Source organism: Danio rerio, chromosome 13, assembly GCF_052040795.2.
Source record: "Danio rerio strain M-AB ecotype USA chromosome 13, GRCz13ab, whole genome shotgun sequence".
In the NCBI taxonomy this organism is placed as follows: Eukaryota; Metazoa; Chordata; class Actinopteri; order Cypriniformes; family Danionidae; genus Danio; species Danio rerio.
The window spans coordinates 42,112,501-42,130,110 of NC_141033.1; the positions used below are offsets into that span (position 1 = coordinate 42,112,501).

The following is a 17,610-nucleotide window of genomic DNA, read 5'->3' on the forward strand; positions in this document are numbered from 1 at the left end:
ACAGATGAAATATATATATATATATATATATATATATATATATATATATATATATATATATATATATATATATATATATATATATATATATATATATATATATAAAAATATATTAATGAAAGTGTCTAGCTTTTTACAGATTTTTGCAAAACCTGGGAAGGAAATCTGCTAATAAATCACTTTGATGCTGCACTACACTCTTTAAAGTTAAATTGCCACCTTTAAATGGTTTAAATAAATTGATGTTTCAGGCTATATTTGACCTTTTAGAAAAGGGGATGCAGAGTAAAACCTTCATCCCTGTGTTTTGCATATTTTAGTTGTAATAAGACCTTTAGACTTTGCCTTTACTGTACTGTACCCGCAGATGCCATTTGAATGTAATTGCAGGCTGTTGCATCGCATGAAAGGTCTGTTTAGTTTCTGCAGGGCTTTTACGTAATTTGTTTATAACACAGACAGGAGCAGGACCTTCCTTTGATTTTATTTATTTATTTATTTTTCATTTTATATTCCAAATTAAATATGTGGGAGGCAGTTACCAGGCTAAAATAAATTACAGCCACAAATACAATTTTTTCCAGTAATATTATTATAAAAATGGCTTGTTTTAAATGCATTAAATATCTGTAAGTTTAACATATATTATATGATCCTTAAGAATTTAATCTTATATGCCAATTCAGTGCTCAATAAATATTTGTTATTATTATCAATGTTTTTTTGGGGGGGGTTTATTTAAATCAGAGGTGGCCAAACTCGGTCCTGGAGGGCCGGTGTCCTGCAGAGTTTAGCTCCAACCCCAATTACATACACCTGAACCATCTAATCAAGTTCTTACTAGTCAAACTAGAAGCTTCCAGCAGGTTGGTTGAGGCAAGTTTGAGCTAAACTTTGAAGAACACTGGCTCTCCAAGACCGAGTTTGAGCACCCCTAATATAAATCATTGTTTTTGTATTTTTATTTGATGAATGGACATGACAGTTTAAATAACAGGAGAAATGTCTTTTTTGTCATCATTTCAGTGGATCTTTGTTATGTCATACAGATGTCATTTTAAATAATATTAATTTCAACATTTTAGCTGTGTCACTCATTCCAAAATACATCTTTTTATTTAAAAATTAAAGGGGCTGCATGTAAGTTTTTGACTTTGAAGTTCAAAAGTTTGCCTTTGTTTTGGTTCTTTTAACCGGCCCAATGCCAGATTAGCCAATTATATTTCAGCACCCTGAGTTGCCTTGGTGGAAAACAGCATTCATTCAGAAAGGCTCTCAAAGTATGCGTCCTTGACCAAAATGCGACCTCCGGTGGACAGAAGCAGACTCCGAAATGAGACGCAGATTCAGAGTTCCACATGAGGTTTTTAATTAGCAAATAATATAAATATTAGGAACGTAAACATTAGGTGAGCAGGTTACATTGTAACCTCCTGTCCTAACAACAGGCTACGTGATGAGATTTGCAGTGATAAGCAATTTGGCTGTTTGCACCAGATGAAACATGACAGAAATGTAAATACAGACATTCAGAAGCACAGAATATGCACTAAATCATGAAATGGTAAGGCTTATAATCTAATACAGGGGTGTCCAAACTACGGCCCGCGGGCCATCTGTGGCCTGCAATCAGTTTTGTGGCGGCCCGCGAGGCTTTTTATAAATATTATTAGAATCTGGCCCTTTATACAAAAATGAACGTAATTCAAAAAATAACCACCGGGTGTCGCTATGACGCGCCTTTAATTAGGCAGCAGTTCCTGTAATGAAGCAAAACGAACCGAACAAACTGAAGGAAACATAATTGTTAATCACGTTTTGGCGAGCCATGGTACAATCAAGAAAAAGAAATAATCAACAGTGAGAGCAGGAAATTTTAGTCGTAATTTTAGTTGGGGCAAAGAATATTTCTTCACAGAGGTCAGTGGAATATGTGTCTGTTTAATTTGCCAGGAATCAGTTGCAGTAATGAAGGAATATAATATTAAAAGACATTATGAAACAAAACATCAGGCCTTCAGCTTTTACACTGGTGTCGAACGAGATCAAAAAGTAAAACAATTAGCAGCTGCTCTATTAGCTCAACAACAGCAGTTTTTTCATGCTAATAAAGTGCAAGAAAATTCTACACTGGGTAGTTATGCACAGGAAACCCTTCACTGAAGGAGAATTTATACAGGAGTGTCTGATGAGTGTTGTAACTGTAATTTGCCTAGAGAAGATTCAAGATTTTAAAAATGTAAGTCTTTCTAGAAACACAGTTGAAATAATCAAAATAATTCCATAATAAACACGCACACACACACACACACACACACACACACACACACACACACACACACACACACACACACACACACACACACATATATATATATATGCGTGTCTGTGTGATGTATGTAAAATTTGGCCCGGGACAACGTTTTTTTTTTTTTTTTGCATCTGGCCCTCGCCCCAAAAAGTTTGGACACCTCTGATCTAATAACACATATTACCTCTTTAACATTATTAAATGTAGATGCTGAATCACTGATATGTGTTGGTTTTGAGTCACAGTTCTAAAGTTCAATTTCAAACGGTTCATTATCTGTTGCTGCTTTCAGTAGTATGACAATATATGACATGTAAAATGGCTTTCAAACTGACATAGTTAGCATTTAACACTGATTAAAGCACATGAGGTGTACCCGCGGTGATCACTGTCAGTTTTCTGTTCTTCACCTGTGAGAAATAGAAGCCATTTCTAATATACCAATTTCAGGTGTTGGTTAGAACAAAAACGCTAATAATATGGTACTTATTAATTCTGTTGTGTAGCGTTGCTTTTATATAAAACACAATTTAAATCAGCCTTTAGGCTTGATAGTCAGGCACACTCCTGTTGGTCCTCAATCTGGCAACCTGCGCTTGCGTTTGTTATGATCCAGGAATGCAATTCCTAGTTCAACCACTGGGTATCAACCTTACATACTGCACCTTGAAACAAATACATTTATTATTTATATTAATAAACTATGCATAAACTTTTGAAAGCCTACAGACATTTAGCAACAATATATATATATATATATATATATATATATATATATATATATATATATATATATATATATATATATATATATATATATATATATATATATATATATATATATTTATTTATTTATTTATTTATTTATTTATTTATTTATTAGAAAACATAAGACAGTCTTTTGAACATTGTATAAAAATTGCTAGGTTCCACACAATCGATTTGTGTTGGGACAACATGAAATAATTAAGTTAAACAATTAAAGTATATTTTAACAAAGTTTTTACAAAGTTTTTGCCAAAATAACTCAAGAAATGCGTTGTTTTAGCTCATTTTAAATAAGTAATTTGAACAAACAGCAGAGTGAAGGTTAAGCACATCTTTCATTGACAGACCATTAATTAATTAATTCATTCATTCATTCATTCATCCATCCATCCATCCATCCTTTCATTCCATCCATCCATTCATTATCTTTTCGTCTTAGTCCTTTTATTAATCAGAGGTGCCACAGCAGAACGAACCACCAACTTATCCAGCATGTTTTCCAGCTGCAACCCATCACTGGGAAACACCCATACACTCTCATTCACACACAAACACTACGGACAATTTAGCTTGCCCAATTCACCTATACAGAGCATGTCTTTAGACTTGTGGGGGAAACCAAAGCACCCTTGAGGAAACCCACGCCAACATCGAGAGAACATGCAAACTCCACACTGATCGTGCTACCCACTGCGTCACCGTGACAGCCCATTCATTGACCATGACCAAGTAAATTAACAACAATGTTGATGACAGTTTGATGCAACATGTTTTACTTTATTTGTAGAAAGTGCCTGGAGCTTCCCAAAGCCAACCAGTTGTTCTTCTTTTTGTGAGCCGGACCCACGGGTTTACTACACTGAAGGAGGATATTACAGAGAGCACAACTGACTCTGCTGGAGTTAAACAACCTTTCCTGCAAAGCACGAAAGTAATGATCCTCCTGGGTTTCGCTTGCATCAAAACACACTCTCTTTATTTCTGCTGACTGATGCTCTGGCGGTTCAGGCACGGATTTCAAGGCTCTTTTAGAACCCGATAAAGAGTGCTGCTTATTAACCTTCATGTACAGCTAACAAAGGCTTTCCAACAGTAAACCACAGTATATGTTATCTTCTTGGAGTGTTATTATTTACGCCCAACCCAAAATTAAATGGAAAAACAGAGCGTATATATTGACACTGAATTGCTTTTAGATGTTCCCATACAGTATGTGTCCTTCTAGTCTATAAAGAACAAATATATCTCTGGTTTCACTGTTCTATGACAGCTAGACCTTCCCCACCCCCTGAAGTCAATTTCTGGTGTTCAATTTTATTCTCAGTCCACCATATCCGGTGTGACTGAAGGGTGAGAATGGCAATTGTGACAGATGTTGGTCAAGGATATCACCTAGCACTAAAACTGTAATAGATACTGTCATATTTTCACACACACACACACACACACACACACACACACACACACACACACACACACACACACACACACACACACACACACACACCACACCACACACACACACACACACACACACACACACACACACACACACACACACACACACACACACACACACACACACACATCACCTCCAGAGTCCAGAATCAAAGCTTGAATAAAGAAAGCTGCAATATATATTATTATAAAATCTTTTTTTTTACAGATTCACATGCACTCTTTAGATGAATTCTGTTGTCTCTCACATTGACATCTCTGTGAAGAGGTGTTTGCAGGCATGAGGCCGGGACAACCTGTCACTCACATCAGATCCACCAATAGTAAATCACAAGTTGAAGTTCATTCCAAGTTCAAGTGTTCAAGTCCTGTAAAGCTTCTATTAATACAATTTTTGTTGGTTTGTTTTTACATAAGCTTCAGGTCAAAGACAGCATGAGGGTGAAAGTGGACCTCTATCATTTAGATTGAAAGAAATATGAAACAAAATTAAGAACAACTGCCACACATAACATGAGCTATATGTCTAGAAACCTTGAAGTTCCATTTTTTAGGTTTATCTTTGCAGGGAACAAATGTTGGAATGAAGTTGGATCGGGAATAAATGTGTTACACTTTTCAGTCAATCAACTAAAATTTCTAAAATATTTTATATGAATACAATAAGGACTTGCAGCCGGATAAATAAGGTATAGCAAATTAAGGCAGGCATCACTTCACAAACCCAGGTTCCTTCTAAGGTGCTCTGGATGGTTGATAGGGTCAAATTCTTCAGTAAGTTCTTTAAAAAATACAATTTACTGACTGTTTTATTTAGCCATTTTAACATTTGTGACCCTGGACCAGGGCCGGAGTGGGACACCTTTTCAGCCCTGGAGTTTCAAGCTTCAGACCGGCCCACCTCAGTTCACGACTGACTATATTAAAATAAGGTCATTTCCAAATCAGTTTCTAATGACACTATCATGTCTTTTTTTGAAAAAAAAACAAAAAACAGCTGCTTTAGAACTTCAAAGGTTCAACAACCCGAACAGTATTATATATCTTAACAATAAAAACGAAAACAATAAGTTACTCTAATGAGGATCGAACCCGGGTCCGCGGCGTCTTAACCTAACATGCTAACCGCTGGACCACAATAACTGTGTTCAGAACAGAGTCACAACTGAGTTTTATAATCATTAAAACAGATGAAAAGAGAAGCGTTGCGGTAAAATAATGAATAAAAAGGCTGTGGTCAAGTAAATAAATAAATTTAAAAAGTGTGACTGCTGAGAGCAACAGATTCTGGAGCAACGGACACCGGCCCTCGCGGCCAAAAAACGGGCCGGCCCACCGGGAATTCTCCCAGTCCTCCCGATTAGCCAATCCGGGCCTGCCCTGGACCACAAAACCAGTCATAAGCTAGCAGAAATTGTAAAATGAGCTCGTTGTACTGATATAATATAACAATTTCTACTCAAGATGCAACTATTTGGATTCTGAGGGCTCAAAACTGTTTGAAAATTACCTTTAAAAGTTGTCTATAGTTCTTAGCAATACATATTACTAATGAAAATATTAAGCTTTGATATGGTGATGGTAGATAATGCGTTTTCATGGTACATAATCTTTATTTACTTTAATCTTTAATGATCTCTAATAATCTTTTTGACTGATATGATGCATCCTTGACTATTTAAACCTGTGCAATTTAGGTTTTATAGGTCAGTGTCACAATTTTTAAATATAAAAGTGAAACAGTAAAGTTTCCTCAAAGCTAAGATAATCTGTATTTACGTTTATATTTGGTTGATAGGTTTTAATAATGTTGGGCTTCTGGGTTTATTCAAAAATCCACATTAAAAAAGGAGTCCCACATGGTTCTTTACCGAGTTCTAAAAATAACCATTGCAATACAGCCAAAATCAAAACAAACTTCAGACTCTACAGTACACAAATGTTCAAGCAAGATTTACACAAACGGATTTAGAGGGTTGTACAGTGCTAAGGAGAAACAGGCCCATTGCACTGGTTTGTATGTTTGAGAAGCATTTATTACAGTCTGGTAATGCAGAGCGAGACTGAAAGCTCAGCACTTCATCAAATCATCAAAGCACCTCAAGCTAGAAAACTGTGAGCTTTTGCGCAGTAGTTCGCTAACTAAATGCTGTGTAAGAAAGTAGCATGATTACAACCCCAGGGTTGTGCTGAAAATGACTCTCTCTCAGTCTTTGAGTCGAACACAAGCACTAATGTGATTCTGCAGTATATGTTTGATGCCAAAATATGATTCTGAACTTTTCTAACTACATCAAAACACACTGGATGTGCAAAGGCAAGATTTATTTACAGTGCAATACAAGTCAAACTCTTTTGAAAGATTTATTTTTAATCAAAGACACTTGAAAGTTAAGGTTATTCTAGCAAAGAGACCTAAAACTAGTAAAAAACCCCTGAAAATAAACTAAACAAACAGTCAAAATACCTATTTAACGTTTTCAGGATGTGAGCCTATTCTGGTCTCACGGTTTGGTTACAATTATCATGCCATCGATTTGGTTCAATTCGATATCTCGATATCGATATTCGATATTTATATATTGTACAAAATGAGCATTTATAGCAAATAAACTAACGTAAACACGCTGTGTAAAAACTTGCTGGATAGGTTGGCGGTTTATTCCGCTGTGGCAACCCCAGATTAATAAAGGGATTAAGCCGAAAAGAAAACGAATGAATGAATGTTTACCAATGAATGACGCGGGAAGAACAGCCGTCTATATGTGCATTATGCATGGTTATCACAGGTACAGTAATCCATAATAGACACAGTGGAGAAAACTCGCACCTCAGGCACGCTCGTGTCTGGATCCACAAGTATCGCTTTAACAGCCAAGAGAAGAGGAAACGTTACCTTACGAACACGCCAGCGATTTAAATGTACAAAGCGAGAGAGAGAGAGAGAGGTAGAGAGAGAGAGAAGCAGAGATGGATTTTTACAGTAGTTCTCCCCAGAAATGAAATAGCAGCTCGTGTGCTGTGCCTTCAATGTCAATGAAAAACTTTCCAGCAAACTCACAAGCAGTTGAATTGTGCATAATTATCTACCTTTTAAGTGGTAGGAGCGTTTTATTTACTCGCCCTCACCACAGTATTGTACAGCAACATCATGCATAAGAGATAAATGACATCAGTACGTAATAATCTGTTATGATCTATTACTGAACCGATATCGAGTTGTCCCCATCTGCACCGAATAAACAGTTAACTTTAACTAGTTTTCACAATGAATAAGCACTGTGAATATTGTCAAGCACAATATTATACACAAAAACATATTTTCTATAAAAATTAGTATCAAAATAGAAACATATTTAAATGAATGAGGAGAAAATGCATCAATAAGTTATAAGATGCGTTTCTTTCATGAACAGCACATGTTTTACAGAAAAAAACTGTGATGTATTGTTGATCCGCCATTACTGGATGCGACTGGGTGTGCTGCAGTCAAAGCGCCGGTAAACTGCTGCCGTCAGTTTAAGACTGATTAATTAATTCAGATCTTTTGTACATATTTTAAAGACTTTAGGTAGTCTTTTGGTGAATAGACAATTCAAAAGAATGATTTTAATCAATCTGATGCAAAGTTATTAAAATATTGATATTTAGAAATATTGTGATATTTCCGGCTTTGATATATTATCAATACTGTGGAACCAACCAAGTATCAATATTTATTTCAGTAGTACAACTATTTGCAGCATTCATTATTGTAAAAATAACAAATGATTGTTCGTCAGCAAATCAGCATATTAAAACAGTCAAAAGGTATTTTGAAGAATACCAAAAACCACTGACATCCATAGAAGAAAAATGAAAACATGAAGTGCAGAAACAGGATTAAAATAATTATGACTGAATTTTCATTTTGGAGTTAACTATCAATTTTTAAAAGGTTTTAATAAGAAACTTCAATGCCATAGGGGTGTAGGTTTTTAATTCAAAAAAATCTTATCAACACAAACTTGTGAACTGTGATTTATAGACTACATTTCTGCATTTACAGGAGCACGACATAATTGAACGCCACGTTCAATTCGATCCTGGATTAACATTTATGTTGATCATGGAACATCATTTTTGTAAAAAGATTTAACCCATACCTTCTTAGGGGAAACAGTTGGATGACAATCATGTAGAAAAGCATAAACCTAACTGTATACCCTATAAATGGTAAACATATCCCTTAATTCTGATTGGTTGATTGGAATGATGTTCCAGGATGATTCATTCATTCATTCTTTCATTTTCTTGTTGGCTTAGTAGTCCCTTTATTAATCTGGGGTCACCACAGCGGAATGAACCGCCAACTTATCCAGCAAGTTTTTACGCAGCGGATGCCCTTCCAGCCGCAACCCATCTCTGGGAATTGTTCCAGGATCAACAAGAATGTAAATCCGGGAACATGTCCTACTTGGTGAAATCAGGTTGGCGTATACAGAACCTTTATCTCCATATTCTAGAACAATATCCACTGTGACTGTACTAAAACCTCTTATACCAATCTCAATTTACTTCATTTCACGGCTACCTGCCCAGTAAACACACAAGTCAATGGAGGACCACCAAAGAAATTGAGGACTTTGAACTCTGCATCTAAATTTATCATAACAGCAGCACTTCTCAACAAAGTCTGATTACGCATTAGGCAATTTTATCTAATGTGACTTACAGTAAACTCCAGAGACTTTCTTGAACAAACTAGGGTTCAGCGCTTTGCTCAAGGGCAAAACAGTCATAATGGAACAGCTCATGCATCAGTCCTGCTATAACTCGAACCTGTGACCTTTGGAAACCCAATCAAAGTTTAATCAGTACGGTACAGTACACTCACTGTTATGGGTTTGCCAACTATCATAACATGTTAGTTGTATGTACAGTGAACTCAAAAATAACTTTAAAAAACTTTTTTTTTAAAAGCCGTAATTTTTTTAGCCATTGTTTTTACTTTTTTCACCTTGTTCCAAAGTAACCAATATAAAAAAATCTGATGCATCAACATATATGTAAATGACATATATGACATACAAGTTCCAATTTAGATTTCACATATATAAACTGTCTTATATGCGATATATTTCAAATATTGCAAATGTGGCCATTATATGGATAATATTGTAACTACGGGCACTTTTATGTCCTTTGATCATATATCCAAAGATATAATTTGTTCAAATTCCTCTCAAATTCCTCGTTGTCAAACAAACAATAAAACCTACTTTTTAAAAAATGACTACCTTTCTATTATATTTTTTTCAAATTATTTAACCTCCTTTTATGTATCAAAATCACTGTTTTCACCTTGTAGCACACCCAGAGTTTTAAACTTCCACAATGAAAATAACATTTTAAAATATTATTTATCTGGTATCTATTATTGTATCCTAATTAAGCACTAGTGAAAAGTTAAATAATTTTTTGTTATTAATGTAAGACTATTATCAATATTATTTTTTATACAAAATATAGCTGTCGCACAGTATTAGTGTCATTTCCACCACAACACCGTAATGTTGCTTTAAAAAGTTTGTGTGAAAGATTGTTTAGGTGGTTGCTAGGAAAATGAATAGTGCCATCTGAGAACATGGAGGGAATTTAAATTTTTATCAACAACACTTGACGAAATTCAAGGTGAATATTGCTTGATAAGGAAATACATTTATTCCATGTCATTTCCAAACATGCTGTACCTTCAAATATGTTTTTAAAAACCAAACAAAATTAAGGTAAATGAGAGTGTTTTGTATACATGGAAGGCTAGTATCAATTCAAAGCTAATCGGTGAAGCTATCTTTCAATTTTTCACAATAAACTGTTGAAATGTCATTTCCACCACTGTCATTTTCATCACCACACACATTTTTTAAAAATATTGAAAAAGTTCTCATCACACATTAAAAGTGTATAAGTTCATGCTCTATGTAATACACAAATTCAGTTTATTTATTTTCTATTAAGCTCTTAATTAAATTAATATTCAATTTCAAAGTGTGAAAGGTGTACAATTCAGCAAACAACTAATTTATTTCATTGACAAATGTATAATTACTTTATATGTATATTGAGCAAAGATAAACTGGTTAAACTAGATACAAAAATAGTCTTAGACAATATTTGACCGCCATGATTTATTTCATTTTGAAATAAAAGCTGTATATTGAGCTGTGGAAAACACAATGGAAACACTGTTCACAATGGAAAAACTGTTTCTCTTCTTATCTAAGCTTGTCCTCATACAGATCTTAAAACTAGATCAATTGTTTAAACTTATAAGGCAATGTTACGTTAATTTTGAACAAGTGTTTTTTACTCAGCTTCACAAGGCTAAAAGTACCCGTAGTAGATAGATAGATAGATAGATAGATAGATAGATAGATAGATAGATAGATAGATAGATAGATAGATAGATAGATAGATAGATAGATAGATAGATAGATAGATAGATAGATAGATAGATAGATAGATATTTTTTTCTAGAAATTCTATTTCATGTAACACATGTTAAGTAAAAACTAACTGGGCCACTGAAGACTTTTTGAATAAAGCAAATAGATATTTCATGTACTGTATCATGTATTTTCTAACAAAAACTGCCCTGGGTGAAAGGTCAACTGGATGGTGTTTTATAAGACTCCGAATACAGCCTCACCAGGCATTACTGTGCAGTTTTTCAGCACACAATGGGTCCCAAAACACTCGTACAGTTCCTTTATCTAGTGGGTAGAGTCAAACAAAAAAGGATAAACAGCATCAAGATGAGAGGCTCTTTCTTCTCTTTATATAAAGGAAAAACAGTCACCATGCCATTGCCAGGACAGAGCCCATGCCTTTAAAGCTTCGGGTTATTTTAAAAGATTTAATTAAAAAATGTTTCAGTGCTCTATAGGCAACATGTACAGTAACTCACTGCATCTCCTTAATCAAATATTGAATGCCAAAATATGTGAACATTCAAAAAACACAGCCAAAACATTTCAAATCTTGTGATGTACTCCAATGTACCCCAAAACATAGAATTTCTCCTTAAAATCTCCTTAATTCTCAAAATCTTCTTCTCAACCTCAAGGCAGAAATGAGACTTCAAGGGATAGTTCATGCAAAAATTAACATTCTGCCATCATTTACTTGCCATAACTTAATCCAAACCAGTTTGAGTTTTTTTGGTATGTTAAACATAAAAGAAGATATTTTGAAGAATGTTTTTTGTTTATTTTATTTTGCATATTTGTTTATTTATATATTGAGTGAACTATCCCTTTAATATAGAGCAAATCAAGACTTTAATTTGTCAAATGCTTTTTCTGATATAAACACACAGAAAACCAACACAATGAGAGTGTCAAATATCTAAAACTCTTGCAAGTAAATGTCAGGTCTACCAAGAGCAAAATATATGATCTGATCTATGCCCTATACTGTACATTAACACTACAGTTGCACAGTGCACTACTTTTCCCAAACGTAGGAGAAACATCTTAAATAAACTCCATCTTCTAAACTACAAAAGAAGCTCAAAGCAATGAAAACGCCTCAACACTCCACAACTGTGCAACAATAAAATCATTAGCAAAGCAAAAATAAAATCAGTTGCTTACTCTTATAAACGGCGTTCCACGGCTGGTAGCCATAATAGCCGGTGATTCTTAGGATCCTCTCCTCAATGGACGCGCTGTTTATGTCTTCAACTGACCGAGATGACTTCAGGTCCTCTTTAATCGATTCATCCACCACCAGGTACTTGAGCTGGCGGAGCTGAGGACTGATGTCGGACAGCCTTCTGGGACTCACCTCGGGGGATCTGCGCATTCCGCTGGAGAAAACAACACAAAGTTGGAATCGCGGATGGTGGACGCAGATGGTGAGGTGTGGGATCCGTGGCGCGCAAACAAACCTTCTCATTACATTGGGATTCGGGTGGTCTAGCGCAATAAAGAGAGTGTTTCTTAAAGCAAACACTGCTCGTAAAACGCCTGTGAGCGCGGAGCGGTGTTTGGGTTTGTGATTAGGGTGTGAATGCGCGGATCTTCACCCTCACTGGCGCTCCGAGCGGAGGAGGCAGAGCGGCGAGGAGATGATAACCAGACATGACTGCTGCTGCTCCATAGTTTAACACTCTACTGGTACAGTAGGCTAGGCTAGGCCAGAATTCAGCTGGAGGAAAGTGTTGTTATAGCGACAGTGCGTCATTTTATGGAGTAGGCTAACGTGTACAATTTGTGTGGCAGAAGAGAGAGAAAAAACTTTTGGTGGAGTTCCAAAAGTGCAAAGTAGAGGGTTTGAGTGTATGTGGATAATCAAAAACTAAAATGCACAATTAATATACGTTTTTGACAAAACTAGCCATGTGGAGTTCTTTAAAATAGTAAATTCTGCATAAAAATCAAAACAAATAAGCAAACTATCAAACACCCAAACAACATTCATTCATTTTCCTTTCGGCTTCGTTCCTTTATTAATCAGGGGTCGCCACAGTGGAATGAACTGCCAACTTATTCAACCTGATTTACGCAGCGGATGCCCTTCCAGCTGCAACCCATCACTGGAAAACACATAGGCCTACTCTCTCATTCACACACATACCAGGCCCGGATTGGCTAATCGGGAGCACCGGGAGAATTCACGGTGGGCCGGTGTCCCTAGCTGCTTGCACTCTCAGCAGTTGCACTTTTTATTTATTTATTTATTTGACCATAACCTCACTATTTTTATTCATTATTTTGCCGTAGCCCCGCTCTTTTTATTTATTTTCTCGCAGCCCCGTGAGCAAAATGCAGCTCGCAGGTTAATGATGATGTGACCAAGTTATCATTCCACCCCAAACAGCGGTAACTTAGTGAATATTAATTCATATTAATGAATATTAATAAATATTACACCTGCTCAATGAAAATCAGATGATTCACTACATTAATAAATCTTACATAACTTGATTAGAATTCTAATTCTAACAGCGCCATCTTAGTCTAGTGGTTAGCACGTTGCGTTATCACACCGCCAACCTGAGTTCGCTCCTCATCAGAATGTTTTTTTTTTTTTTTTTTTTTCTTCATTTTTAGTGTTGACATATAGTACTGTTTGGGTTACTTATGTATGGGTACATTTTTTTATGTATGTGTGTGTGTGACGACCAGTTAGAAAGGACTGGATATCTATAAAGAATTAATGTTCTCATATTGATAAACATTTGAAGTTCTAAAGCAGCTGTGTCCTTGAAAAAGACGAGTTAGTGTCATTAGAAACTGAATTGGAAATAACATTATTTTAATTTAGTCAGTCGTCGATTGAGGTGGGCTGGTCTAAGGCTTGAAACTCCAGAGCTAAAAAGGAGTCCCACTCCAGCCCTGACACATAAACTACGGACAATTTAGCTTACCCAATTCAACTGTAGCGCATGCAGTGTTGCCAACTATTTCCAATGAAAAATAATTGAAGCCTGACCCAAAAGTAGCTAAATGTTGTCAGATGACGTCACGCACAAATTTGCATATCAGTGACATCATCACACATCTGAAAATCGTAAGCCTGTCATGTCTCTACTCTCTGAGGCGCCGTGTATTATATTATATTAAAACATTACATCCTGATGCACAATAAATAGGTTCTAGTTAACATATTACGTTGAGTGATGGCGTCCTTGCGTGATCGCAACTCAAAACTACATCTTTATGTAGTATATAAAAAATAATTAATGTGTTCTCAAATTGACTGGCCATCTCAGCAAAAACGTTATTTGAAATATGTCCATTTAGATTTTTATGAAAAAATATAGTTGACTATTTGTAAATGTAATACAAACTCCTTTTGATAAGATTTTTTATTTTATTTTCAAACATAACACCGATAACGAACAGTTACGTTCTTTTAAACAACCACAGCTTGTGTACCTACTCTTTTTTACTTGTGAAATTAACACACTTGTAAAAGTGACAACAATTATAGTTAACAATAACAATTATTGCTACCTAACTTACCAACAATTATACATGCTAACAAATATCAGTAAATTAACAGATATGATCGAAAAACAATCTGAGCTAGCAATTTTCTTTACTGAGTGAAGCCTACAGCCACTGTCTTTTGAGTCACTTTTTAAAAATTGCTAAAAGTAGACAAATGAATCTTAAAAATTGCTAAATTTGTTGTTAGGTGCTTTAAAAAAATAAATAAATAAATAAAAAATTGCTAGGGTAGTATGAAAAGTTGCTAAACCTAGCAACAAAATTGCTAAGTTAGCAACACTGAGCGCATGCCTTTGGACTACCAGGAGTAAACCCATGCAAACTCCACACAGAAATGCCAACTGACCCAGCCGAGGCTCAAACCAGGGACTTTCTTGCTGTGAGGCGACATCGCTACCCACTGTGCCACCTAACACCCAAACAAATTAAATAAATAAACAACGATTTTACTTTGATATATAAATGAAACTTTAGAAGATATGTTGCTTCTGGGGTTTTTTTTAACGATGGAAATTGTGGTCTGTGTAACTACAAACACAAATTTATGAAAACTGTGATGTCATATACGCATGCGTAAACTATATGTGCAACGCATATAGGCCTAGCGTTTCTTTAAAAGGGGAATTATTAAGGACTATTTTGTCTGAAATGCATAATACAGCATTTTAAGTCATTTGCATGGACCTGTATAAGTATAAAAAAATATTTTTTCCATTTTAGCTACGTTATGTCTTGTCACGTAAACAAACCCATCAGTATCCCTACTAGTTTTTAAAATGATTCCTTTAAGCTAAGCAGGGCTAAGCCTGGTCAGTACATGAATGGGAGACCACATGAGAAAACTAGGTTGCTGTTGGAGGTGGTGTTACTAAGGCCTGTAGGGGGCACTCAACATGTGATCTTGGTGGGCCCTATTGCCCTAATATAGTGAAGGAGACAGTATACTGTCAGTGGGTGCCGTCATTCAGATGAGATGATAAACCGAGGTCATGACTCTCTATGGTCATCAAAAATCCCATGGCAGTTCTTGTAAAGAGTGTAATCCAGGTAATCCCCCCAATCATCCCCATCCACTAAATTGGCTCTATCACTGTTATTCCACTCCAGTCTCCACCTATAGCTGGTGTGTGGTGAGCGCACTGGCGCCATTGTCCTGTGGCTGCCGTCGCATCATCCAAGTGGATGCTGCACATGGCTGATGGTGTGGAGAGACCTCTCTCATGATTGTGAAGCGCTTAGGGTGTATGGCCATACATGATAAATGTGATATATGCACATTACATTACATTTATTCATTTATTTATTTTATTTTATGCTTAGTCCCTTTATTCACCAGGGGTTGCCACTGCGGAATTAACCGCCAACCTATCCAGCATATGTTTTACACAGCGGATTGTTCCAACTGCAACCCATCAGTGGGAAACATCCCTATACTCCCACAAACTACGGTCAATGTAGCTTTCCCAATTCACCTATAGCCCATGTCTTTGGACTGTGGGAGAAATCGGAGCACCTGGAGGAAACCCACGCGAACACAGGAAAAACATTGTGCTACCCACTGCACCACCATGACGCCCCATTACATTTATTTATTTCTTTTAATAATTAATATTTTTCAGTATAAACAATATAAGACAGAGTTCACATGTTCACAAGTCCACATGTTGTATATTTTAGTTTTTTTTTTAAGGAGTAAAAATAACTGACAATTTAAATAAATAAATAAATAAATAAATAAATAAATAAATAAATAAATAAATAAATAAATAATAAACAAACAAACATAAGAGCAGCTTTCATGATGCAGTCTGGGCCACCAGGAGGAGCGCGCGCTTCAGCTTTACGCACCAACTGTTCTGGCGCTCCTTTCACTTAATAAGGAACGATTAAGGCCACTGTTGGAGCTCCTATAGATGCCACGTGAAAAAAAAACATCTAACTTCAATTTAGTTTTATATGCTACGTTCTTTATTTTTTTTTAACTATGCGGCTTGCATTGCATATAATGAAACTGATATTATTTCGTACATCCCGGTTGTAAACAGCATATTTCATGTCTAGATATAATAAAAAAAAATGACAAAGTCAGGATAGCTATTCTACGCACTGTAATGTCTGCCTTCTTCTTAATAGTAGATGCCTCGTGTCCAGATGCGCATATAACCATATTGTGCGTAGTGAGCTTAGTTTTAGCTTCACCGATGCTGACTCTAACTGGGCTATGTGTTACCCCCTCGCTCCCTGAATAGATAAACAGCTACTCCATCTGTCACGACTCAAAAGTGATGCTGAGTGTATCTCAACACCACACACATTTAACTCATGCATAGTTGCTTTTAAAAATTCTTACATGGGCATCAAGGTGGTCGGGGGTCCCAGGTAACACATGCAGTCCCTCCGGGGGGGTCCGAGCCGGTCTCCATCTCCATACATGATCCCCATGAATGACAGCAGCTCACTGCTCACACGCACAGAGACACACGGACTGGAATGGTCCGCTCAGCCACTCTCTTACACTCCAGCCGTGGCATTTACAGATATTCAGATTGTATCAGCTGTCACACCTCCAGCGGTTTTTCAGAACCACAGCGCCATCTGGCGGTGTTTGCGGTTTGGTAGCGCGTGTTTAGGGAATGGGAGCTCGAGGAGAAAGATTGCCCATCTGCTCAAAGTTAATCAAATTAATGTAAGATATTAGGCCGCTTTTTGATCAGACTGGTTGGCTTGTCAACAGTTAAGTTCTTATATTTCTGAAGATGTTTCAAGGATTTTAAACCTCCCTACTGAAAAAAACAGCTTAAACCAGCTTAGGGTGGTTGGCTGGTTGGCTGGGTTTAGCTGGTCGACCAGGCTGGTTTTAGAGGGCTTTTAACCACTTCCAGGCTGGTTTCCAGCCATTTCCAGCCTGGTCGAAGCTGGTCAGGCTGGGAGATGACCAGCTAAAACCAGCGTGACCAGCCTAGCCAGGCTGGGAGCCCATCCAAACCAGCTATGTCCAGCTTAAACCAGGCTGGTCAAACTGGTTTTAGCTGGCCTGCCTAAGACCAGGCTGGAAATGGCTGGAAACCAGCC

The 17,610-nt window shown here is 36.5% G+C and overlaps 1 protein-coding gene across 2 annotated transcripts in view; it reads right to left on the reverse strand.

Moving 5' to 3' along the window:
* The window catches only part of slc35f3b (solute carrier family 35 member F3b), a 120,753-nt gene extending 103,667 nt beyond the window's left edge, over window positions 1-17,086 (reverse strand). Inside the window, exons 1-2 of one of the 2 annotated variants that reach the window (XM_087279685.1) lie at window positions 16,889-17,086; window positions 12,175-12,389 (exon numbers count right to left, since the gene is read on the reverse strand). In XM_087279685.1, coding sequence (XP_087135811.1) covers window positions 12,175-12,389; window positions 16,889-16,980 — 307 coding nt within the window. In that variant the 5' untranslated portion in view covers window positions 16,981-17,086. Of the gene's footprint in view, window positions 1-12,174; window positions 12,390-12,470; window positions 12,662-16,888 lie in introns of those variants that run through there. The other variant, XM_087279686.1, reaches the window with a different exon arrangement.
* Window positions 17,087-17,610: the final 524 nt, after the last annotated feature.